Source organism: Carassius gibelio, chromosome A3 (assembly GCF_023724105.1).
Source record: "Carassius gibelio isolate Cgi1373 ecotype wild population from Czech Republic chromosome A3, carGib1.2-hapl.c, whole genome shotgun sequence".
NCBI lineage: Eukaryota > Metazoa > Chordata > Actinopteri > Cypriniformes > Cyprinidae > Carassius > Carassius gibelio.
Genome location: NC_068373.1, coordinates 12,115,143 through 12,142,211, shown reverse-complemented (window position 1 = coordinate 12,142,211; position 27,069 = coordinate 12,115,143). Strand labels below are relative to the sequence as shown.

Genomic DNA, 27,069 nt, shown 5'->3' with positions numbered 1-27,069 from the left:
TGAATGACTCGATTTTGAATGGGGTTTGCTGTGTAGGAAAAGGTCATCTGTATATTGAAACATTTAGTTTGTATTTATTTAGCAAAATGTGGTTTTGACCATAAAATGAACTATTTGATGCAGGTGTGTTGCTGTGTTAAGAGTTCAGAAGAATTACTTTTAGTACTGGTAAATGGTTGGTTGTTAGTGATAAAAAAAAACAACAAAAAAAAACAATTAAAGTTACCATCACAGTGATTATCAACAGCTCGGTTGAGTTAAGCATAAACATTTTATCGCATATTTTTTAACTCTTGTTATTGTTTTATTGTGGAAAATTATATCTCAGTAATAATTGTTATCATTTTATCACCCCATCGTACGACTTTGAAAATGTGGAATTTAGTGTAGGAGTCACTACTTTTATGATATATTTATGATACACTGTAAAAAATGTGCCAACGGTTTTGGCATTACCAAAGTCATTTTGGTGATTGTGTAAAACCTATGCTTCTGGGACCCAGGCATAGACGTTTGTCCACCGTAGAAAAAAATCAGAGAGTTTGACTCCTAACCCTAGGGTTGCGGGTTCGAGTCTTGGGCTGGCAGTACCATGACTAAGGTGCCCTTGAGCAAGGCACCGAACCCCCAACTGCTCCCTGGGTGCCGCAGCATAAATGGCTGCCCACTGCTCCGGGTGTGTGTTCACGGTGTGTGTGTGTGTTCACTGCTGTGTGTGTGCACTTTGGATGGGTTAAAGGCCCGATTGGGCCTTGGAGTGGACCCTGATCTCTCCTGGATCAGAGCACGCTCTGGAGTGGACTCTGGTTGCACCTGGACTGGAATGGGCTCTGGAGTGGATTTTGAAAACTTCTCGACTTAAGCAGACTCTAGTAGTCTCAGCCTCAGACAGCACACCCACGGACCGTTGATTGAATGTCTGATGCATATGGCACACAAAAGTGGAAACACTTCTAGAGAGTCGAAGTCGTCATCAGATTGGTTGTTAATTGCATTCGTGATTACATCTGTGACGACAAGCGCTTATCAGGATCAGTAAAACACTGAATCTCAAAAGTATGTGAAATATTGACGCTGAATGAAACAAACTGTGATTGGTTGTTTGACATGTTGGTCAAATGGCCTCATTGGCAGGCCTTGGCCAATGAAAAGTGCCATGGACACCAGACCTTCAGCCATCAGTCTGCAGGTCCGGCTATGAGAGAATAACTCTAGACTGGACTCTTGACTAGAGCAGTTTCTGTGGTGATATGAGACCACCCACGTCGGGTTCACCAGGACCACTGGACTTGAGTTCAGTGTCGGATCCTCCTGGACCACGAATTAGGAACCACCAGACTTGACTTTACCCATCTCTTTCTTCTAACCCTCCTCTTCTCAGTAGCTGAAGGAGGGGCAAGACTGGGGGTAAAATCCCTGCACAAGGGTTCTTGTTGACCTGGTTTAACCCACTGAACTCGCTGAAGAAGATAACAGGGGCAGTCCCAAAAATTCAAGGTATCATGTCCCTTCTTCTCCCAATTGGACAAGGGATTGTCAAGGCATCCATTAAAGAAATCCTTAAGTGCCCCGTCATTGAATCCCAGTCTCACCAAGTAAGTCCGGAAGAGTTAGGTAAAGGCCCCTACATCCCCGCATATTTGTTGCAACCCCATGAGAGCCTTAAGTCAGGCCGCTCTCTCCACCCATGTGGCAGGACAGGTAATCTAAAAACTCATGGCACCAGAAAAGAGAAAGAGAGAAAAAATAAACAAACATAAAAACGCAGCTGGGTCTTGAAGTGGCGTCAGTATTCTGTCACGTAATGCTCACACAAAAGATCCATTAGCAGTTTGAGGCTAATGAGTCAATGATAAACAGCTGGCAGTAATGAGCCAGTAATGAGTGCAAAGGGTTATGGGAAACGCAGTCCAGAACACAAAAAACAATGATACAAAAAGCTTGCCCTCTGGTGGCTAAGCTAGGCGCTCCAACAACTGGCTGTGATAACATTAGTTATAGTCTATTGTTGTTTATATTTGGACAAATATATTCCCCACCTCTTGGATTGTTTCAGATGATTTATATAGAATAAAATCATAATGTTACTAAGATTCTCTGTGTGTTTGTGTTGTTGCAGCTCTACAGCTCATTCAGAGTGCTTCAGTCTGGTTTTTGATTATACTTCATCCTTCGATATTCTACTTCATCATTTTTAGTAAGATTAAATAGTTCAAAACATTATTTAGCCAACTAGTTTGTCAGTTACTGACAATGATCCACAAATTAGCTTTTAACATGTATTAATCTGCTCCAGAGTCATTTTGCTATCTGGGTATAATTTCACTTCCTTTCAGCTGCGAAGCTCACTGTAATATGTAGAGTAGAGTATTATGAGACATGGACCGAGCGAGAGTGATAATGTTATATTTATTATATATTTTTTATTGGGGTGAATGGGTGTCCCCTATTTTGCCTCGGTGAAGGTGGCAACCCTACTACAGCACCTAATAAAGTCACATAACTCGGCATGCCGTGAGAGGTTTGGGGTGACATTCATGTCAGGTGTACCGATGAAACATGCTACCTATCAGATTGGGCTACCAAAAATATATAGTTAAGGGTAAGTTTAGAGTAAGGGTAGGTGTGGACGGGTAGGTTTTTGGTAGGGGTAGGTATGGACGTTAAAAAAGGACTCAAAACACATGAATAAGATGGTTCTGGTAGCTAGCATTTTTCACTATCGATTTGTGTCACCTATCTTTTTAATGGGAGGAAGCACAAACCGAGCGGGTAGCACAAATCATCAGAATTAAGGTACAATTCATATTTCTTTATTGAATAACTTATAAAGTAATTAGAAAAACTTTATGTCAGACATAATTTTAAAAACGGTCGGTCTCTCTCTCTTCGTCTTACAAGGCAATTAAATAAAAGTGGAAATAAATAAATAAATAAAATACAAATATTTATAATTTTGTCAGGTTTGGCATTCCATAGGTATCCACCACTGTAACTCAATACAATGATAATGTTAGACAATGGTCCATGTCACAATGCTTAACTTTGTGTGTGTGTGTGTGTGCGTGTGTGTGATGACCAGCAAGCTATAAACAAGTTTTTATCCATTACATCCATTATAAATATATAAATATTAACATACACATAAGTAAATGTGATTACATTTTAGATGTTGCTGTGTATAGAGAAACCGTGGTGTAGAAATACCTACACTTACCACAGAAGGGCGTGTGTGTTACTCGAAGTTCACTCATCTACAAACCGTTTTTAACTCTCAGTCACATGTCTTATGTGTCTGTTAGAAGAACGTGTGTTTTGTAATACAGTCTTTGCCCTTCACTTGCAGAAATTGTGCACTGTCATCACTTAGACCCGTGCCCTGTGTATACAGACACACACTCTTACAGTAATGTAGAAGCGCTTGAGCAGTGGTGTGGATTGCAGGCTCTGTGTGTCTGTGCAGCCTGTTGCTGTGATGACTGATATATCTCAGATAGATCAGATCTGCCCTCTTATGCAATATAATTCTCCACACCACACCATTTAAACGTGCACTTTTCCATTTGGAGTTAAAAGCACGTGGAACTTTAATTTAAAGGAACAGAAGTCATGTGGTTTATCTCACTAGCTCTCTAAGGGGAATGAAAATCAGTTTTAAACAGATGTACTTGTACTCTAGATTTTTAAAATGCACTATGCAGGAAACATCACAACAACACTCAGTCTCTATATAAGTGTTTATCTGTGTGCGTTGCCATGCACTGACTCATAACACATACTGGTTTTGTGGGTTATCTTAGAGCTCAAGCACATTAATGATACTGGCACACAATGGTGAAGATAGTTCATACCAATAAGCCTCCAGGAGACAGGCGGGGGTCAAAATAAGATCAGCTGACAACCCACCCACCACAACTGCACATGGACACACATGCTCTTCAGGCTGATGATTAAACAGGATGAACATGATGTTCCAATCATTCCTCTGTTTCCTGGAATTGTGTTGTGTAGATTTATATAGACTTGGCCAAATTCTAATTAATTTTATTTTTAATTCTGATTGAAATGTGTTGAGACCTCAAAGCATCAGCTCCTTTTTTTTTTTTTTTTTTTTTTTTTCTGGAATGCAGAAAAAAAAAAAAAAAAAAAAGAAAGTCTTTGCTCTATAAATTGCACATATGTAACTTTACTCGCAATTTGTAATTAGAATTTAGAATTTCTTATAATTTCTTCTTAATCTCACAAATTACACCTGAATAACTAAGAATTTCTAGAATCCAGTGTACAATATCATGCCAATATAGTCATCGATTGCAAGACATAATGTTCCAATACTCAGAAATAACCTCAAAGAGTTTCCAAAGCTGATATACAGGGAAGAGTGTGGTGACATTTGCAGCAGCTGAAAAAACCAACAGGAAAAATAATGAGAACAGGCAGGATTAAAGGATCAGTGGAGGGGTGCAGAAGCCCCCCGTCACCACCACCAGCGCCTCTCCTCCCTCTCGTCCTGATAGTCTCTCGCCCTTTTGCTCTGTTTGTTTAACTATAAATATCTAACAGCCTTCAGGGTGACACCAGCACATACAGAAAAGTTACCTTGATTATGACTGGAATAAAAGCATCGATTTTAATTAGTCCGAGGAAGAGACGTCAGTAAGATAGAGAAAGAAGGAAGCAAAGATATTGATGTATTCGAACGAAGACAGTGTGTCCTCTTGATGATGACATTTTTGGCACAAAGTCACAGAACGCTGAAGCAGACATCATGTCCCAGACTCACAGCACAGCTTCACCCTTCTGTCCTTTCTGAAGCACTCTGTTCTACTACCGAACGATTCTAATGTGGTTTCTTATAGACTAGATTTGTTTTTCATCAGACAATCCCAGATACCAAGATTTTTTTTTACAATAAAATAATGAAATCAGTGCATTTTCTCTCATAATATACTACTGTAAAAAACAAAAACATCCAGACTGATAATGTTGGAACACCCATAAACTGAAGCTGAAGACTTTTAAGTGTTGCTATAATAACAAACTTTGAGTGTAGAGATGCCAAATCTGTTCTGACCACTGATTGACTGCCTCTTCACATTCCAGTCCATACCTCAGAAATCCTGTTACGGGCCCCCTCTCCCTCGTTGGGCCCTTGGAATCCTCCTACCTCTTTCACAGGTGAGAATGAAAGAGAGAGCAAGAACTATAGATATAAGGATTGTGGCATCTTCAAATATTCTTTCTTTCTTTCTCATTAACAATAATAAAAGCAAATAAATAAATAAATAAATAAAACAAAACTGATTTTATACTAATACAATTTTATTGAAGTGATGTAAGTACATAGCAAATATCAATTATAAATCCGACAACAAATACCAGCTGTCAGTAAATAGTGCAATTCTTTTTAGCTTTAAACAACAATAAAAGTTTTTCTGTTTGACTAAACAATTATTTTGCATGGCAAGCCTTGGTAGCATGTTAAAAACACTAACATGAGCTCAAAAAATGAACCTGTGCACATTCAATTAATGGCAACCAAACAAAATGTGCTAAATTTTAAACATGCTCAGTACAAAACAAGCAAAAACTATTTACAACTCAAATTCACTACACATAGCATTATCCTTGTTGCCAAGATCATTTTTGGGATCATCAGCATTCTTTTTCCCATCATGAACATCATTTCAATCAATCATTTCAATCAATTGAGGATTCACTATCCCTAAAACCTGTTTCTACTTGCTCACCCCCTCTGTTTCATTCTACCTTTTGTCTCATTAGTTAAAATAGTCCATACAGTCTTTGACTCATATTTGTCTTTCTGCTTTTCAGCCCCTCTGGGCTTCCTGAGACATGGATCGGCCCAGGGCTCTGGGTGCTTTGGCAAACTCCATTCGCATGGGTTTGACAGGCGGCAGGTCCCTGGTGATCTGTGCCAGTGGTCTTTTGTCAGGACAGGCTCCGTCGAGAACCCGGGCGGGAGGGAGATCTTCCAGGGTGTGTGGGGCTCCGCGGCCCAGGCGGACGCCCAGCTCAGCAGGCTTGAAGATGGGCAGGGGCAAAGTGTTCCTGTAGGGTAAGAGCTGGTGCTCCCTTACACCTGTGTCCACAGTGCCCACCCTGACAACACCCGATGGGCAGGCCTGATTGAGAGGACGCGCCTGCCAATAACGGGACAGGGACTCCCGGCGAGAGTCGTCTGACATCAGCATCGATTGACTGCAGAGAGAAAAACAGACAATTCAGAATGAATGTTTTGACATTTATTAGTGTGTTTAAAATATTTTATGGAAGATGCACAGCAAAAACCCATATTATTATAACAATAAATATTAATAATAATATTATTATTGGTTGAGCATTTTTTTCTGTTAAAACATAAATGATAAAGCCATACAGATGAAGCCACATTAATTAAATTGCATAAGATATAAAGATTTGTTTTCCTAGTAAATGTCCTGATTTAAATTTATTTTTCTTACTTCACCCCCCCCCCCCCTTTTTTTTTTCTTTCTTTTTTTTTTTGTGTGTGTGTGATAAATTTACAACAATATTTTGTGAATTTATGCTTTAAACAAAATACACATTTGCCAAATGTTTTTTTTTTTTTTTTTAGCAGTTTTGCATTTCGCTGCTCAGGTAAATTGCCTATATAAAATCAACACAAAATTAATTATTTCAATCATAAGGAAAGCAATTTGCAGATGCAGAACACTTTAAAACAGATCCTTTACGTTCAATTCAAAATGAATAATTAAATAAACACCTAAAAACATACATAAAAATCTAGCTTGCATCTAGCTGTTAGTGAATGTCTATGCACTCACCGATCCTCAGGTCGAGTCTTCATATTGATGCTGCGCCAGTTAGCGGTGTAACTCTCTTTCTTCGCTGGATTTTCCTCCTTCACACTGCAGCTGAGCTCGGCTCCAACCACACATCCTCCTTTCTTCTCCAGGACTGTGCACATCTGCATCTCTAACTTCTGTTTGTGAGCGGCTTCAAAACTCAAATGACAGTCAATGGTCTTACCAGGATCCTTTAGTCAATACTGTTTGAAGATTTGTAATTGTCTTTTCTTGGTTGAGTTTGAGGGAGGACTCGTCTGTCTGTCTCTTGCTCTGCCTGCCAGTGTGTGTGTCAGACATTTATATGGCTCTGCTGCTATTTCTGTCCGATGGAATCACTCCGTACTTTGTCTACAATGACACCTGACACTCACACAGCCACATATCAAAACATTCACACACACACACACACACACTGCATGCATATGCGACCCAAGAAATCCCCAGCAACTCATATTTCCATGACACATTAGTAACATATCTATCTATCTATCTATCTATCTATCTATCTATCTATCTATCTATCTATCTATCTATCTATCTATCTATCTATCTATCTGTCTATTCAATTGTATAAGCTTAAAATCTCGAGGTATTATCTAAATGGATTCTGTTGCTGAAGCTCAAATGCTTGATCACATTGTATCAGCATGACATTGTTCCACCACACGTTTATTAACAGACATCAAAAGGCTATGAATGGAAACTAAACTGGTGTTTAAATCTGGAACCAGACGGGAGATTATAAACATGTGGCACCAACTGTTTTGTCCTGGTAATCTTCTTCTACACACAATCTTATTGGGTAACAGTGTTTCATAACATTGTTCAAATTAAAAAAAAATTACATAAAAAAAAAACTACTATGCTGCTGTTTTTAAATTTGTTTAGTTATTGCTGCAGATTAAACATATGTAAATGGAAAGTTGCAGAAAACGAACACTGGTAACTACAGTAATCAATAACTTAAAATATTTCGATAAGTAACTTTTTATATTGTGTGTTTTTTCAACAAACAACCACTATAAAATATAGTTCATATGGAAAAGCATGGTCATTGCATGTGGTCAGTGACAAACCGAGTGACCGCTGGCGCTGTATTCACTCATCAGTTGTGTGGACAGAGGTTATGGACTGTCATATTCTTGTGTTACACATACATTCTGTCCCACGTCTGTCACTGACTGCTCTCACAGTGACGCACTGAGCGATTACAGGAACTGATCTCCCTCTTGTGCCGTCCCTCTCCTGCAATGTGGCCACTCAGCACAGTATGGTATGGAAATGTAACGCCATGTAGTGTTACACAAGCATGAGAACCAGGAAATGTCACATCACTCCAGTAATGAAGCTGCTCCTAGATTATGGCATGCACACTAAATTTGTTTCCTTCCATGCATATTCATACAGTAGCCACAGAATGTATTTGGATGCAATAATTAAATATAAATAAATGACAAATGAAAGAAGTTTTTAGTGCTTTTTTTTTTTAGTGGTTTTTTGAAGTGCTTTTTAAGCATGGTTCAAGAAAAAAAAAAGATTTTGTAGTTTTATATGGTAGCATACAGTGTCACTGAAAAGTAGTGTATATACTTTTCAGAAACACTGCATATTGCCCTATAAAAATGTTAACAGAATCAAACTTTTAATTAACAAATTGCAATAATTTACGGGTTTATGTATTATTCTAACTTTTGATATTAATAAATTAAAAATTTGTATAATATTACACTATTAATAGGCAAATATAGGCTTATACACACACACACACACACATTACAAACAAGAATAGGCAACTATGTCCATCAGACAATTTCTTTTATTGTCAGCTATCAGACATCTTACCAGACAAGCAACATTCAAGACACGACAAAATACACTGAGCCATTTTAACCTAGTGATTCAGGACAGGCACCACATCAAAATTTTATTTTTTTATTTTACAATATTTTGTATCCCAGCTCCATAATTGTACATTATAGAAGAACACATCTGATACATCACCTATATAATATGTTGATTGTATAGTAGCTTTCCTTTTTTAGCAGGGTCAAGAAGAAATAAAATAAGAGAGAAAAGTTTCCTGACTCAGAAAACAATGTCACTTCCTAAACAGAGAAAGGATGAACATTTTTAAATGCAAAGTACACATTTACTCTTATTATTATTTTTTTTTTTTTCCATAATAAATTTATAAAGATATTTTGTGTACTTGATTATATTACATCTTTGTCATTAAATAAAAATATGCTGGTTTTTATATATTCCAGTACATAACATTGTTTTTAGAATTTAATAATAATAATAAAAAAAAGTAATTCAAATTCAAATGTAATGCACAATGCTGCTGCTCTAGAGCAAGAGTTATTACAGTAACTTATAAACAAATTCAAAAATGTTATTGAAATGATAAAAAAACAGATCGCCAGAGAAAAATACTAGGTGTGCTACAAAGGAACTCATTAGCATACAGAATTATGAATAATATTTTCACAAGTGACATACTGGCATACTATGTATAATGTACATAATGTAACACAGTATGTACATTGAGCACTGCTGTTCAGTTGGCTCGTTAGGGGCCAAATTTATTTTTTAAATAAATAAAACAATGTATTTTATTTGGATGATTTTTTTAAATCAGATTTACTAATGCCAAATTATCTTTGATCACAGGCAAGTGATTTCGTCCTGGAATTGTAAAAAATAAAAAATAAATAAAGAATAAATAAAGAACAGGGTCTACCTACAGCATTCACTGGATCTTGACCTTACAATTTACTCTCTGAGTGTGTGTGCATCCATGTTGAGACAACAAAATTCGCATTTCTGATTGGCATTTAACTCTGAATAACTCGAGAGTGCCATGAACTTTATTTGTCAATTAATTGTATATAGCGGGACAAGTTATCCCTTACGTCTTACAGCATGAGAAATACAAGATGTGGCATGTGAACTGGTTGAAATGAGTTTCTCACAGGGAAAGCGTGAGGCTTGAGAGCCCTGTATGCTATACAAGCTGTGCATAAGAGTCCAAATACTGTATATATGGAATGTTGCCTTTCTGTAAAGAAACAGACCTTAAACCTTAAATAACACAATCACAGCTGCACATAATCATAGCTGCACAAAAATAAATCAATTCAAAAATTCACTTTATTTATATTATATTTATAGTATTTTCAAAAAAAAATTCATTCTCTGTATTACCATTCAGTTTCTCTCTTGGCACGCTCTATGTCAACAATGCAGAGACTGATCTAATCCCAGACCTGATATTTTTCAAAATGATCTTTTAAGATCCTTGGACACTGACAAAATGGCAGCAGAGAGCTATCAATGCAGTATCTGCTCTAGGTTAAGGGTTAACAAAATTCCACCTGTAGCACCTACACTTTACCAACAGAAGCATTTAGTTTAGTCAGGTTTTGTCACGTGTGGCCAATATTAAGCTAGTTTTTATGACTAATTTAGGGACAAAGTTCCATCAGTTTAGTTTAGATTTATTTTCACACACACACACACACACACACACACAAAAAAAAAACAACATCCAGGGTTTGCTCAGGATGGACACACATCTGTAGACCAATCAGTTTGATCATCCCCAAACCCATAAACCAAAAAACTGAAGGCAAAAATCCAGGTGGCAGATAAAAAAACAAAAACTAAATTCTACAGATCTTGTACCACAGTCTCTGCAAAATATGATAATCATGTTAAACCAACAAGGGGTTCTTATAGCACCAAACAAACCCCTGAATTCCTGTCAGCCTGCTTTGGCCCCCATATTCTACCCCAAGTGCCCAAAATAAGTTTGTTTGTCCTTTTCACCTACTTTTTTTTTCTTTTTTTTTTCCTATGTTACCCAGTCAGCCTTGCTGGTTAAGGCTGTTGTGTACATTCCTATACCTGACCTCAGTAGTCTTGGTTCTGGTATCCACCAGAGCCGTCATAGTTAGCCTCCATGTCAGTGTTGTATCCAGTGTACTCTGTGGCTGCAGCAGGTGCTCCTGCAGGATCTTGGCTGGGATCGATATAGTCCTGAGAGAAGAGAGATGAACTAGCGCCTAACTTGAACCTCTGGAATGCCAAAAAAGCTTGACCAGCCTTTAGGAAAATGAAGATGCCAGGAGGAGGTTTAGAGGGTGGGATCAGGGGGAAATGCAATCAATATCAAAGGATTATGGCAACAGGAGAGGAGGACATTTCAGTTTTGATGGTGAATAAAATGGTATCAGTTAAGGGAATCAAGTAAGAATTAAATGAAAGGAGTTGATGAGAATGACATGAAGGGACAGAGAGAGAGAGAGAAAACAGAAAAGCATTAGTTTGATTAGTTTGATTTGATTAACTTTAAGCTTAACTGAGTCCTGAATACATTTGTAGCTATAACCTTTTAAACCAAACTATTTAAACATAGACTTAGAAGCCTAAAACAAAAACAAAACATAAAACCAGAACTTGAGACAAACTTAAGACAATTTAATCAAACAACATCTGCCAGTATACATTATAAGATCTATCACAGGATAAATATTCATCAAAGATTTTGAGCAACAAGCTCAGCTCAACTCAGCTCAACTGTAAACAAACGGTTTAGAAGAAGATCATGAAATGCCATGACAATAACAGAAGTGAATGAACGAGTAACGTAAGTCAAGGTCAAAGTATCCAGCCATGAATCCTGTAGACAATCTTCCATAATGTTACACAACAATTCTGTGAAGAGCTCAGCTGAACGACACATGTGCAACTGGTGCCCCCTAGTCAAATAACACTGTAACTGCAATTTAAAAACTATCATTTAGTCTGGAAAGCATTGATTTTCTGCCACACCAAGAACAAAAGTTTGGGGTTGGGAAGATTTGTTAATGTTTTTGAAGGAAGTCTCTTATGCTCAACAAGGCTGCATTAATTTGATATATTTAAAAGAACTGTTTTCTATCTTATAAATATCTATATATAGTTTTTTTTTGGCATGCAAAGCTAAATTTTCAGCATCATTACTCCAGTCTTCAGTGACAAATGATCTTTTAGAGTCTAATATGCTCATGTGCTGCTCAATAAATAAGTTTTATTATTATTTTGTTGTAAACTGTGATGCATTTTATTCAGCATTATTTGATGTATAGAAAGTTCAAATTGACAGTATTTATTTGTAATATTAATATTTTCTAACTTTATAAACACATTCACTTCCATGTTTGGTATGTAATTCAATGCATACTTGCTGAAAAAAGTATTAATTTCTTCCAAAAAATCTCAATGAACCCACATTTAAAAAAAAAATAGTGTACCTTTAACCCGACTCTTTACTTTATGATAATGGCGGAATAGACTGAAAGGTGAAAATCATATCATCTTACTGTAGATCATGTTGTCATAATTTCATAATTCCAAGTAGATATGTGTAATATTTCATTTAAAACTCTTTCCAGTTCATACAAGGAAGTTCAGGGCTTGATATGGCACTGTAATTAAAAAAAAACACACATTCTGTATTCATTGGTATCTATGACTGTAAGATTTTTGATGGAGTGCTTCTGTAGTTGATGTCTATGGCATAGTAAACTAATAAGAATGTGTGGCGTAAGTGTTAGACAAATGGAGGTGGAGTATGAGGGGTGAACAGTTTGTCATATTCCTCTTCAAATGAGACTTTCTTTAGGCGCTCCAGGGCCAGCAGCGCAAGAACTCCCTGAAGAAAAACAGATTGACCAGAGCCAACGATCAACAGAAGGAATGATGGGAAAAAAATAACATTTCAACAACACTGGGTTAATCTTATCAATGCAGCTGGGTGGTTTCTGTAAGAGAAGTGATTTGAGGAATTATAGGTTAGAAGGAAAATCTGCAAACAGAGAAAAACAAAAGATTACTGGGCTAAATAAGTCAATTCTCTGGAAAAGAAGCTAGAGAGCAAAGTAAAGAAAGCAGATTAGTGAATGAAGCCATGTGGATCAGAAGCACAGGCCATGTACAGCGGCTGATGTTCACAGGTCAGTTATTGAGAAGAAAGCATGACGTGCGTGTATTCGAATAAAATGTAATTATTAGATGAAAAACGTAAAAATGCTTTAATGAAGATTAGAAACATTACCTTGTCAACTAACTCAAATAAATAAGTTTAAGTACTAAAAGCAATTAGAAACTATAAATGAATAAAAACTTAAAATATAAAAAAGCTATTTTGAAAAAATAATAAATAATATTTAAGTGATACAAATATTACTGGTTCATCATCACCAATGCAATCTGGTGTAATAAAAGGCCTTGGGAAGAGGAAGGGCCATTATCCCAGCCATCGTTCATTTCTGACTGAGAAGAAAATGTAGATATTGAATCTCGCGAATCAAATATGAGTCAGATCAATTCGATTTTGTAGCAAGCATTTACTTTGGATGAAGAATAACAGAAGCATTATAAATAATGAAGTCAGTACAGACCCAAGTAAATATGGAGAAGAAGGCGAAGGTGATGGCTGCTCTGGCTGCGTCTCCACCCGCTTTGAGAGGGTTGTCTTCTGGTTTAGCCACCTGCCACTGATTAGCCAGGAAACAGAATCCCACGAACCACACGAAAGACCAGAAAGCTGGGAGAAAAATGGGAAAGGTGCAGAATTTCAGGTCAACAAGCAAATAAATCAAAAGCAGAGTGATGGCATAATCTAACGGTGCTCTGATTAAAACAGTCAATAGATGGTGCTACTGCACCACAAATTCAGCACAGCACTGTAGTTAGTCTAGCAGAAGTTACATTTGACCCACAGAGGGCAGTGTAGGTTAAAGTAATGCTGTGGTAGCAGCTCTAGGTCAGACTTTACAAGTGCTTTTGAGTCAAAAAGACCTTAAAACCCATTGTATATGGGAAACATCACCTTCTTAGAGCCATATAAAACCATTCATAGGTATTCAAATAAATAAGACATAGTGTGTGGTTTGTAGAAAGAGTGAGGCTGATTCAGCAGGAGGCTTGCAATAAATCTATCATCTTAGGGATATAAAATATTGATGTACAGTAATGTATGCATTCTATCAGCAGTTTACCTGAAATGCCAATATCAGCTAAAACAGCCTTCTTGCGGTCTTTAACACTGCTTATCTGAGGAAAGTAGACGTCCAGTGCTATGAAAGCGGCACAGCAGAGGAAGGCCAGGGCTCCCATCCCCACAGCATAGTTACAGGCATTCTGGTTACGGTTAAAGATGCAATGCTCCTCCACCTCGTCCGGACGGTTCACATAGCCCTCATTAGCAATGCATCCAAAGATCACAATGGAAAAGATCTGGGAAGGGGAATAAAAAGAAGAACATAAGAGTTTGTGTAAAGGTGATATGGACATACCACACTTTTATTTATAACCATGGGTTATTTTTGGTAATACTTTACCCTGGGTAAGTCAACAGACTTTTGGGATTTCGTACTTCACATGCATTACAATTATACACTTACAAGACACTTTTATTCAAAGTGACTAGGAAATGATGAACATTTCCAAAATAATATCCCATAGTATACAATACCAGTTTTAAGTGTAAACTAGATTAGTACACAGGTTGGAGAAGAGGTGAAATGCAAGGTACCAGATTAATACAAGTGTTCAGCTTTCCTAATAATCAAACTAGCATTTTCCTGCCATCAAATTAAATTGTTTCTTTGCAGCCAAAATATTTTTGGCAGATGCATTCTATCATCACAGAAAGCACTGAGCATGTGTATGTCTCACTTTGTTGATTGTTGTTACTGGGTTTGTTTTCTTATAAGGAAGATTTGAGACTTCCATAATAATAAGTGCCTTTTTGTTTTCAGATGAGCCCATGTTCTCTTTTTGGCTCCAGAAGAATAGTCAATCTCAGGAGAATGGAGGAAATATTTTGCAAAGGATGGTGTTTTTAACAGCTGTGCATCTGTCCAGTATGTCTGAATGTGTGAGAGTGAGAGCGAGAGAGAGAGAGAGAGAGAGAGAGAGAGAGAGAGAGAGACACTTCATTACTCCACTCATGCAATTAAGTTCAAATGCTCTTGGCTACCAGCAAACTGTCCCATAGTCGTTCCCTAAATGCCAAATTTAATCCAGAGAATCAGCTTTATATTAAAACTTACACTCTTAAAAATAAAGGTGCTTTAAAAGGTTCTTCAAGCGATGCCATAGAAGAACCATTTTTGGTTCCACAAAAAACATTCAGTCAAAGGTTCTTAAAAAGAACCATCTCTTTCAAAAAGATTTTGTGAAACAGAAAGATCCTTCAGATGTTAAAGGTTCTTTACGGAACCATTTAGACAAAAAGGTTCTTCTATGGTCTCGCGAAGCACCTTTATTTTTAAGAGTGTATGTTGAGGGGTTTGGAAACATCAAATCAAATAAACACTGAATCTCTGAGATACAGGTTCAATGGCTCATTCAAACCTTTAACTTTATCTTATTAAACACATATAAACAAGATATCATCATGGCTGACTTATGGTTAACTTAAGGTATAAGCAAGCCCTATAGTATAACATAATAATATAGGACTTCCAGCTCTGTTTATCTTATTTTAATGTTTAAATCCATTGCATGGGATTTACCTCCAAAATTTCCTGCATTGCATTTTAGAAATTTAGAAAAGAAAATAGAGTTGTGAATTGTGAATGTAGAATAAAAGACAACTTCAAAAAGAAATGGCAAAAAATGTCTTTCTGTTGAGTTGTTTTTACCAGATGAATGCAAAAACAACATTATGCAAACAATGGAGTCAGATTCACAAACTAAAGACACAATGACCCAGTGTCTTTTTTGTTTTGTTTATCAGAATCATAAAGTATACCCAGTGTATTCCAATTAATGAATAACTGACTCTTTTGAACAACTTATTTTTAGTGAATCAAAAATATATCTGAGGTGTGTAGTCCAAATAAATGACTCTTATGAACCGCTTCTTTACAGTGAATCAAAAACATATACAGCATGAACAGTGTAGTCTAATTCATGAACAAATGACTCTTAAGAGCCTGGTTCTTTTTTAGTGAATCAAAAACACGCGGACAATGCAGTCTGATTCATGAAAGAATGAACAATCAACATCTGATTTCAACATCTGATTTCAACATGTAGCCTTCAATATCTTCATTTAGTTTTTTGTTTTGCCCACCCAATCATCTAAGTGAACATGAATAAGGCTGTAAACACAAACATGATTGTTATGTTAGAGATGATAAAGCAGTATCATTGCATACTGATTGTCCACATGACGTGTTGCTAAAGACATGCAAGACTACAATACATTTCTCTCTCTCTCTCTCTCTCTCTCTCTCTCTCTCTCTCTCTCTCTCTCTCTCTCGAGTGAATTTAAGTGTATGGTCAAATGTTCTGCCTGCCTTTAATTAGCTGTCCGGATCACAAGGCCCCATGGCTAATAAGAGCATGAAAGCAGGCATTGTAACAGGCAGCACGTGGGATCTGGATCTTGTGATCGTCGGGAGCAAGGCTTCACGTGCTCCGTTTCAACCTGACTGGAGTGTTTTAGGCACATGTCTGTGAAATTAGCAATATTAATGTTTAACACTTTTTTTTTTTTCATGGGAAAAAAACTGTTAAAGTGTATTGGTAAAAAAAAATAGCATAAAACGGTTCTTTGTCCTAGTTGTCATCTTATTTATACTGTGACAACCAGGTTCTCTAATCTCTTTAAATGATAGCATAAGCTGACAAACCCATTCTTGTACATTTTCTATATGTAACATATATTCCATCATACACCCAAGCACATTTCTTACTTTTCGCCTGCTAATTCTGTACATTATTTTGTACAAGCATTGTCATTTTGCACATTAATATTACAAAAATATTTGACTCTATTTTTGTATCGATTTATATTGTGCTGTATTATACTGCATTTACTTTTATTTTCCATTATGTGATTTTTGTCATTTTGTGTAACACCTCAATTCCCCACAGTGGCTTAATAAATCCCACAAGGTCGGTGTGTCATATTTTATTGATTTTAATTGGTCTTCACTGTAATTTTTGGTCCTACAATCATCCAGACATATCAGCTGGGGCTGGTTTGTGCTTGTATCATTTTAGAGCCAGCAACTATAGCTCACCCACCATATAAATCAATCAACACCTTTAAAGAAAGAGAAATCCAGCTATTCAACAGGGCTCTTTACACAAAGCACAGAGGCCGCTTGTGTAATGTTAGACAGAGGACAGGACAATAATGTCAGGTTCAAAAAAACCTACTTTAAAGTAAAAATAATCTGCAGCTCATCAGTGATGGCCTGACATCAATTAAAACAAGTTCGAAAAATTGGATTTCTGTTATGTACAAAACAATATTTTAAATTAATCATTTGGTCTAGTTCTGGATGATTCGTTTATGAATTTGGGCTGGTCCGTTTCTTGACTGAATACAGACTTACATTTTGGTATGTTCCTTAGACAAAAGATGGCCTCACGCAAATAAGCCATTTTGGTGTATTTGCATTCATTTATTAATCATTCTACTTCACTGATAGTCTGGATACTGGTCGTTTTTCGTATACTGGTCATCATTTCTCTCTCTTTTTCTCAGTCCGTTACATGCCTGCCTCTCTCTCTCCCCCCTCCCCCTCCAAACTCTCGCTTTTAATCTCCCTGACCTTGTGCTCACTATGCGGGAAAGAGAGATCACAAGAGAGGGAGAAAGACTGAGTCACAAGACTACAGATGAAGACCACCTATACATCTGAAGTGCTCCCCCACACAGCCAACCTGACCACTGCTTCACAGCATTCAGAAATCATGTGTCTAAGATCTGCTGTGGTATAAACGGGGAAATTCAATTAAACTGCTCTGGTACATTGGGAAATAGCATACTTCATGTCATATATAAATATATATATATATAACCAGTGGTGTCAAAAGTACTGGCATTCATTACTCAAGTAGAAGTATAGATACTAGGGTTTAAAAAGACTTTTGTAGAAGTTGAAGTATCAACTCAAGCTTTTTACTCAAGTAAAAGTGTAAAAGTACTGGTTTAAAAAACTACTTAAAGTATAAAAGTAAAAGTAATGTAAGGGGAAAAAAATGCCATTAAGAACAAAAGCTTAGGCCGCACCACAGGGGCCTATTGTGCACTACCCCTCCTCAAAAAACATTTTTCTAAAGGCCATTGGCCATAATGACTATAATGTTATATTAAAATGTTCATGTTGAAAAATTTGGGATGCACTAGGCTTCCTGTTTCAGCCGCATATATGAAAATACAAAAATGGTGTGCACATCCCAAACATCCAATTAGGACACAGGTGCAAGACAACTAAATGATATAGACAAATAAAGAAGTGAAGTCTGAACACTGAAAACTACTGCTCCAGAGGAATTTAATCAAGCAACGTTTCGACCTTCAGGTCTTCCTCAGCCGCATATATGCCCATTTAAAATGAACGCACTTTAGTACAATGCAAATACATTAAAGGACTAGAGATATGATGACTAGTTGCCAATAAGTATTGTTATGGTGCAAAAAGTCAAACTTCAGAGGCTTGTCATCAATAACTTTTAATGGAATGTTTATGTACATCCAAGATTAGCTGCAGGAATCTGCGAGGGCAATGGACAAGAACATTGGTGCAGGCTTAGTAACAATTACACTTATATGCTTGTCTATTTACAGTAAACATTATAGTGCTGTCAAAATGAATGATTAATCCAAGTGATTAATCAAAAACTAAAATAGAAAAAGAAATCATAATCCTGATACTTTCTTGATTGATAGCTTCTTGTATTTGGTGCATACGTCTGCTATGTCCAGTGTTGGGGGGTAACGAGTTACAAAGTTGGTATAGCCTACTTATCACAACTTTGTCAATCGCATCGTCAATCGAAAACGCTAATTTATTAAAACGTCTCGCCACCGAACTACCTACAGTAGTTTAATTTGTGGAGGATGAAGAAAAAGCACTCATTTGGTAAATGAGCCAGTGAGAAATAATAACTTTTAAGTAGGGTCCAGTGCCTTTTCAATACTTTTAAAATGGTACCGGCTCCTAAACGGTGCCAGAACCGATACTTTAAAAAAAAGAACCACAAAAAAAACTATGGATAACTTTAAAGAACATTACAAATATTTAAAATAAATCCATAGCTTGTTGTGCAAGTTGTGCTTCCCTTAATCTAAGCCTAATAAATGTATTTCACAATCTGGGTCATTATTTAATACAAAACCACACATAATGTTTCTACTGTATCTCTGTCACTCACTCTGATATTTAGTTAAGATGAGTGCTGTCTGTCACTGTCTTTAATCAGTTCTGTGAATTACTGTATGGTCATTCTTTATAAAGTAGCAACAATGTCGTTTTTAAAATACAGTACTGTGCAAAAGTCTTATGGACAAATTAGTATTTTCTCCCCAAAAAGGGTTTTAAGCCAGTTATTTATATCTTTTGCTGTAGTGTGTCAGTAGGAAATATCAGTTTGCCATTAATTTTAATAATAATCTAGTGCGATTTTGAATGCACAAGCAGTCTGACAACGGCAAAATTAATGTTTGGAAATGTAAACTGATATTTTATACTGACACACTACAGCAAAATATATAAATAACTGTCCGAACACCATTCTTTTAAGTGAAAATACTAACGTGTCTAAGACTTTTGCACAGTAGTGTATGTATAAAGTACGTATGATTAAATTAAGTATATTTAAATAAGTGTAATTAAAGTATGTGTTCGTTCATATGTGTTAAGGGCTAGATTTTCGCTGGAGGAAACGGCTGTGGTGTGATGAGCGAAAACTTTACAGATGAGAAACCGACTGCTACCTCGTGACCTTTTGTAAACTGTATTTATGACAAAGAACTGCACAGATATGGATATTCTAACAATCTATCGATAAACACACACCTTGTGTCCTCTGTTTGTTTAAGTGCGCATGCGCTGCTCCGTTCGCGGTTTGCGCCTCTGCGGATTGAAGAGCGCGCTGAAAGACGGGAGGAGACCGGTCTGACGCTGGTTTCATGTGAAATTTAAGCGGACTGACTCTGAGGCGATCGGATACCGCTTCCATACCCAACCCTACTTTTAAGAAATAAATTTTTTGATAAACGAACCCAAAACTGTCTGTCCTGGCTGGACTGTGATGTGATTTGTGTCACGTGCAGGTGCGATGGATCGCGTACAAACCAATAGGGTGTCGGAATGGTATATGTTTATACTTCTCATCCAACCACAATCAAATTCACTCCATCCGGATGGCGCGATTTATCTGGATAGGTTTTTTTTTTTTTTTTTTTTTTTTGAATGATGACAAGCCGGAATGAAAACAAGCCGAAATGAAATAGCAGTAACGAAGCTATTTTTAAAATGTAAGGAGTAGAAAGTACAGATACTTGCCTGAAAATGTAAGGAGTAGAAGTAAAAAGTCGGCTGAAAAATAATCACTCAAGTAAAGTATAGATACCCCAAATTTCTACTTAAGTACAGTAACGAAGTATTTGTACTTCGTTACTTGACACCTCTGTATATAACTGATTCCAGACTCAGTGACTCTATTACATGTTTTATCACTCTAAATGTTAACTTTAGCCTCCCTGTTCAGTGTTCATGTGATTAAATATTTTAATAAAAATAAATGATAGTCAACACTATTTGTATAGGCTTTTGAATCTAAAATAAGAGTGCAAGACAATAAATGCTGATTAGATATGAGACACAGTGCATGATTAAACAGTGAAACATTGCCACAATATCACAACCGAACAATGGAAGATCCTGCCAGAAAATAAATCAATCACAACCTGTATTATTCAAGGGATAAAGAGGCTCCGCAAACAATATTTTCACTCTTGACAATGACTATGCAGGAAAAAAGGTGGACATAATGGAGAGAGATGGAGAGTATGTCACCCTGCAGCTGAATACAGCTGTGCACATTAGTCCAAGAACAGACTACAGTAAAATGAACGTGCTATATTTAAAGTGTAACATACACATTGTAGAGGAAAATGATGTGATACTCTAATACGGTTTCAGAGAAACAGACTGCAGATAGATGCTGGATGAATACAGTGTGGCAGCTTGGGAGAATAAATGAATGAACTATTTTTAAACGCCCATGTTTTCAAATTCTGTGTCAGTGAGGGTTCCTGTGGGAAAGATCCAAAAGATCATCAATTTTAAAGCGAGAAACTGTTAATAAACAAGAAATGTGGAAAGACTCAGAGTCGGAATCAGACGCTGTGCATCATGGTATCTACCAGAACTGAATCATGACTAAGGAGTTCACTTCACTCATGTTGTAGTTCATAGAAAGAGGAAACAGAGACTGTCAGATGACACAGGTTCAAATCCAGAAATATTCTAGAGGCAATCTCATTAATGCCTTTTATTTTCCTCAAAGGGAGCCTGTTTCCAGCCTAAAGTCTCAGATAGTTGTCATGCCAACGCAGAAGCAGCGCTCACTCAGCCAATCAGATTATGAATCAGACGAACACACATACAATCCACCCTGAAGATTCCACACAACACTAGCATGCAGGCAAATCAACAGTCGGATGCCTCTTGAAGCTGAAGGGTGGCATTTCTGTGCATACAGGAACATATAGGAGGAGGAAAAAAAAATTGTTTCTCTTACTTAATAATGTGATTTAGTAGGAACAGAGACCTGGACAGTTCACAGGCCAGGCTTGACATGGGAGAAGCGTTAAGAATGAAGCTTACTTGACAAAAAACAAAACACACACACACACAAAACCGAGTATACATTTTTAATCAAACCATCACCCAAAGAGTCGTTTCGAATCAAATCACGTGATTCCAAAAGATTCCCACCCGTACAATAACTGCATGCAGTTTTCCTGAATACTATCTCTATCCTGCATTGGATGGACAAACAGGAAATCCTGCCTCAAACTGGCTGAACTCATTCCAGAACCTCGCAACTTTCAGGCCTTTGTGAATATTGAGCTTCTTAAGATACTATATCGCATCCTGGCTGTTGTTTTCCAAACCTCTACATGCTTTATTCTCCATATCCATTAACGGTGTCTGAGCTGGGGTTTTCTTTTTTTTTTTTTTTAGAAATAAATATATTAAATTGGAATTACTATTTTACACTAGCTAAAAATAGTATAATAGTCATATTATATCAGCTCTAGTCTTATGTTTACAATACAAATATGATGCACACTGCAGTACGTTAAGGTAGGATGATTGTTTCTCCATATTTTTTCATGTAGCCTACATGTCTGTTCAACTAGAGACCGAAATAAAAATTAAAGCAATAAATTGGAACGCGCAGATTAGAGCGCGAGATTGTGCATTTAGGCGGCAAAGCTTTAGCCGTTACCGCGTCATCACGTGACGCTCGGGCTCGCGCTTAAATTATGTAATTAGTAGAATCACTCTCACCCATGACACTATGCGTAGAATAGCCTGCGGTTGCTGAAAGAACGTAATTGGATCGAAGGTGCCACCAGCCTTGCCAGCCCCGTATGCCTGCTCCATCCTCAGAGGTTCGTGATTTCTCCGTGTCTGAAGCTGATTTTTATTTATTTTAACAGAAATATAATTGACCTTGATGTCAAATCAATGTATCCTCGCGCTACACCGCTCTAGCCCTCGTCTGTCGGCCGATCTTGCTCTTGGATGTCCGTTCGTGGAGGTTTTCTTGTAAAACGATGTCCCTTCCACTCCGCACCTCTCTCATTTCAAGGGAGGAGAGAGGAGCCCGAGTAAACACGCATCTAGGGGAACACGGGAGCGCGCATTATGCTGTCAGGCTTGCGCACTCTCGAGGATACTTAGGCGCGCCGCCGACCACGTGCCCGCCAGACGCTGAGTACTAGCAAAGACTACAGAATACCCCTAAAGAGACTTTAGTACTTGTTACTGTGTTTACGTGGAAATAAATAAATGTTGGCATAGGAGTAGAACAGCGTAAACAGCAGTATTCCTAAAATTATGGAAACACATCATAGACCAACACATTGAATTTTAAAATGACAAATCCATGTAACCTTGTGCCACCTAGTGACTGCCTGTGGCCCTCACCCAGAAAACAAATGCTTATGTAGACACAATATTAAATCAAAAATATTTATTTCGTTTATGGTAAGTAAAACCAAAAATAAAGACAGGGATGCACCGCAAACTGTTCCAAATTCACTTGCCAACAGGCAGTTATATCAACAACTACTTTACAGGTGGTGATGGACAAATCTAAATAATACTATTTTAATATATTTATATATTTATATTGAACCGTTATAATATAATTATTATATAATATAATAATTAATTATTCAGCATAACTTCTTTAATGACAGGAACATCATTAAATAAAACATACACACACACACACACACAAACTTAAAAGAGCAAATAATGCTACATGGTAGGTTGTCTTTTAGTTTTCAAAATAATGTATTTGCTAATGCTTCACATGTTATAAGGGCAAGGCTTAAAGTCAGTATAACAATAAAATGTCAACTGCCGAATGAAAATAACAGGTACAGTCAGTGTGTTATGAGCAATCTGTCTGGTAACCAGAGACTGATGGTGAGTAGTCAGAAATAAAATGAATAAGACTGAAGTGAGAGTGTAAATTTACTAGGGTGTTATTTATGAATAAGTAGTTCACAGAGTTAAGTAAGAGTGCTTAATCAAGCAATAATTGTTTTTAAAAAAAATACTTGGTACAACATTTTTGTGTAAATTCATCCATGCACATCCACTTCAAGCTTAGTCTTTTATTTTCAGTCACACACAAAAAGTCCATAAATGAAAAAGGTTCAAAATTGTACTTCCACAGTTAAAAGAATAAAATTGCAGTGGTTCTGATTTATGGCAAAAGTTCCAATGCACTACAGCAAAGATTAGTGCGAAAACATTTTCACAAGTGTCCAAGGTAAGTCAGTCAAAACAATTCCTACTGCTGCACTGAACCAACAGGGAAGGCTTATTCAGAGTACAAATTGTGTTCTGTACAGTAGGTTATACAAGCAGAACTTTTTATTCATATCTAAGAGAAGTTTTCCTAACCCAGTCTCCTTAAAAAAAAAAAAAAAAAAAAAAAAACGCCAAGACTAGTTTTAGATAAGTATAAAAGGGGAACTTTTACCAATAGTACAAAATACAGTGTCATTATGTGTCAACCACTAGGATTCGATAAGTCACGTTGGAGTAAACGCACAGATTTATTCAGCAAACATTTCACTCCTCTTTATGAAATATATACGATTTCCACACATCTTAACGGTTTAGCTCTACATAGTAATATTAACAAATTAAACGTTTGTGTGAACCACTACAATAAAAGTCATTCTAGATTGATAAAATCATTCAAACCTTACAACAGCCCTCTTTTTCGCCCATATGAATATATTTATTTATATTTCTTTTGAAATGGAAAGAGCTCTTTAAGGCTTATGGATTGCTTCCCAAAGTCTAAAGTTTTAAATGGCTCATGGTCATTCTTACAAAAAACGGGTGTCACTCGAGGAAAGCGAGACAACCTTTTGAGAAGACTGCAGATTCAAAGTTATGGCTCCCTCTAGCCTCATGAACTACAGCTAGAACTACATCAGATGTTTAAACCATCTGAAGGATATCTAAAAGGGTGTGAGGACTTCAGATGCTTCTTTACACATGGCATCCAGCGCTAATTCTTGGTACCTACAGTCTTTTGTTGTTGGGATTATGGCCTATCAGTCAGGTAAGTGCCATGTCTCTTATTGTGCTTTTCATCTGATTCTTTTCCAGCTCTGCATCTTCATAACTAGCAAGCATCTATAAGAACATTATGTATAGAAAAGATGGTGCCATAACCAGTCCTGGACAGAATGTGTTACTTGACATTGAAAACCATGAGGGGCCTCTCTTCACGCTTTTGCCAGGGGCTCTTCTTATTCTCTCCATCATCATCTTTGTCGTCAACTTCATTGTCATCATCAGGACTGGTGACAGAGTCTCTGTGGACCTCGCTGGCACTACTACGAGTGCTGTTATCCCGACTACGGCCTTTACGAGGGAACGTCCCTCCTCTGGATTCAGAGGTCTCATCAAGCAGAGGCTGTGTGGAGTTCTCCTCAGGAGAGTATATGGCTGAATGGCTCTCGCTGCTTGATTCTGGTGTTTCGATAATGGGAAGCTTGGAATAAATCTTTCCATGAGCTTTTCTTTCACCTCCCTCCTTCACTCTGCCCTCATCTTTTCCTTTCCGGTGAGTAGATTTCCCTGATCTCATGGGGAGTGCTTCAGTATGGTGGTCCTGTGCTAGTTTGCTGGGGCCCACGGGTGCACGCAAGGCTTCATTGCTTAGCTCAATGTAGGAGTGTCTAACAAGAGAGTTTGAACGGCCGTCAAGGGAAACGAACCAGGCACGAGGGTGTGGCTTTACTCCGAGCTCCAGCAGCTTCTTCTCAGTCATTGCATGGAGCTCTCCATTCATTTGTGCAATGGTGGAGTCATTGAAAAGGACAGGAATACGGACGGGGGCAGTGGATTGTTCCGATCCCCAGTTCTCCACTGAAGGTCCCTCTGCTTGCTGGCTAGACGACGACTCTTCCTTTTCTTGCCTGGCCTGCTGCTGCTGTTGTTGTTGCTTTTGGTTTTGACTCTGTTGGCGCGGCAGCGTCATGCTAACCTGGATGCCCTCCATATCATGCTGCAGCTGTTGCTGCCTTTCCATTGCCTGCTCCACAGCCGACAGGTCAGAGGACAGATGCATATAATGTGCAGGGATGACCAGCGTGGGCACCATGCTGTGGTACATGCTCTCCTTCATCTGCTCCATAGAATGACAGAAGATCAGCTGGCCAGGCTGGGTGTTTACGGAACTGGGCCGACTGAGGTGATCCCCTGCCGCTGTATAATACTCTGGGGGCTTGCTGTCCCGACTGTGATCCGGATAGTGGGTAGTAAATGGTGGCAAAAGTGGAGGTGGAGACGGTGGGTCTGATGAATAGCCCTGGTTGTCTTTAGCATTATGGTGATGATATCTGCGCTCCTCAGAGTCCTCAGCAGAGCTGTAACCTTTGCTACAGTCATCCTGCAGGAGCAGGTCTCGAGTTCCTGTGTTTGAGGAGCGAGTGGTCTTTAATGGGAAGCTCTCTCCTCGTTTTCTGTCAGCATTTATCCTGGAGTTGTGCTGTCTCTGGGTGGGGCCATGTGTGAAGAAGTCCTCTCGAGAGCTGTGGAGATCACGGTTGGAGGAAAGGTCAGATTTGATGCCATCATGGTCTGCGGCTGAGGACGCTGTCTCCATGTGTCCACCGCTGATGAGATTTAGGTGGGAAGTGGATGTGCCCTGGTCTCTCTTCGAGCTCTCCAGAGTGGTTGAGAGGTACATCTTACGGCGATGCTGCCGAGGTTTTAGACACCGCCTCCTGAAATATCATAATAATATATCTTAGACATTATACCAAATATATATACAGACTACATTTACGGACTACAGTTTGACCAAAATAATGACAAATACAAATGTAGTTTAGTGTCTTGCTCAGTTTGCTCATGGACGTGATCTTAAGCTCACGGCAAGACTTTTGTGTATGCCTATACAAAGGTCTTGCTGTGACATGGGTTTTTCAACTTAAAGCCATGCCTAGAAGGATAAGCTATTAATTACTTTTTTAGGCACACAAACAAAAACACAAAGAGCAATGATACCTGCAGTAGTACAGTAGCAAACACAGCAGAATAAGCACTAGCAGGGCCATGGCACCCAGAATTGCTAGCAGAAAAATTGTGTGATAGGTAGTGATGTCCCTTAGACCAGAGGTGTTCAGACCTGTTCCTTTAACACAAAAGTATTTTTATTTTATTTACCCATCTCTTACACAGTCATATAATTATATAGATATGGATCAGCATTTTTAATTGAATCTTTAAAGTCATTCTGTGTCATTTCATGGTTACTGATCAAGGAAAATGTAAAAACGTAATTGTTTTGTATGTAAAAAGTTATTTTTCATACTATATAATATACCATATAACTGCTGCTGGTCTCACCTGAGGTTGAGGGAAATGCTGCAAGCCAGTATCCCAGATTTGGAGCCACAAAACTCCATGTCATCTGAGTGTCCTCTTTTTTAATGTATCCAGCACCACTTCTGACCCATAGACCTGCACCAAACCAGGACTTTATTACAAAATGAGCAGACAGTGAAAAATGCAATGAACTGCATTCAGCTTACAGGAAAAGCTAGACTAAATGTGAATGGGCAGTGCGCCAGGGACAGATTAGA

The 27,069-nt window shown here is 37.8% G+C and overlaps 3 protein-coding genes across 8 annotated transcripts in view; all 3 read right to left on the bottom strand.

The window, feature by feature from the left end:
• Positions 1-5,301: 5,301 nt before the first annotated feature.
• tcap (titin-cap (telethonin)) lies at positions 5,302-7,143 on the bottom strand. The gene is made up of 2 exons (XM_052543759.1): positions 6,831-7,143; positions 5,302-6,222 (listed from the first exon to the last, which is right to left on the bottom strand). Exons 1-2 carry the CDS (start codon positions 6,977-6,979, stop codon positions 5,832-5,834), a joined length of 540 nt encoding a protein of 179 aa, XP_052399719.1. The 5' UTR covers positions 6,980-7,143; the 3' UTR covers positions 5,302-5,831.
• A 1,509-nt stretch (positions 7,144-8,652) lies between these two features.
• Positions 8,653-22,743, bottom strand: syngr1a (synaptogyrin 1a). 3 transcript variants are annotated; one of them, XM_052543732.1, is made up of 4 exons: positions 22,232-22,743; positions 13,901-14,138; positions 13,301-13,446; positions 8,653-10,961 (listed from the first exon to the last, which is right to left on the bottom strand). In XM_052543732.1, exons 1-4 carry the CDS (start codon positions 22,325-22,327, stop codon positions 10,770-10,772), a joined length of 672 nt encoding a protein of 223 aa, XP_052399692.1. In that variant the 5' UTR covers positions 22,328-22,743; the 3' UTR covers positions 8,653-10,769. The 3 variants fall into 3 exon arrangements, with proteins under 3 accessions (XP_052399692.1, XP_052399697.1, XP_052399705.1); XM_052543737.1 differs by lacking the exon at positions 8,653-10,961 and adding an exon at positions 11,316-12,552; XM_052543745.1 differs by lacking the exon at positions 8,653-10,961 and adding an exon at positions 12,559-13,172.
• Positions 22,744-22,904: 161 nt separating this feature from the next.
• Positions 22,905-27,069, bottom strand: part of fam171a2a (family with sequence similarity 171 member A2a) — a 48,194-nt gene continuing 44,029 nt past the window's right edge. For all 4 annotated transcript variants that reach the window (XM_052543698.1, XM_052543705.1, XM_052543712.1 and 1 more), the window contains 3 exons: positions 26,834-26,947; positions 26,492-26,618; positions 22,905-26,208 (listed from right to left, as the gene is read on the bottom strand). In XM_052543698.1, the coding sequence (XP_052399658.1) occupies positions 24,669-26,208; positions 26,492-26,618; positions 26,834-26,947 (1,781 nt within the window). In that variant the 3' untranslated portion in view covers positions 22,905-24,668. The remainder of the gene's footprint in view (positions 26,209-26,491; positions 26,619-26,833; positions 26,948-27,069) is intronic.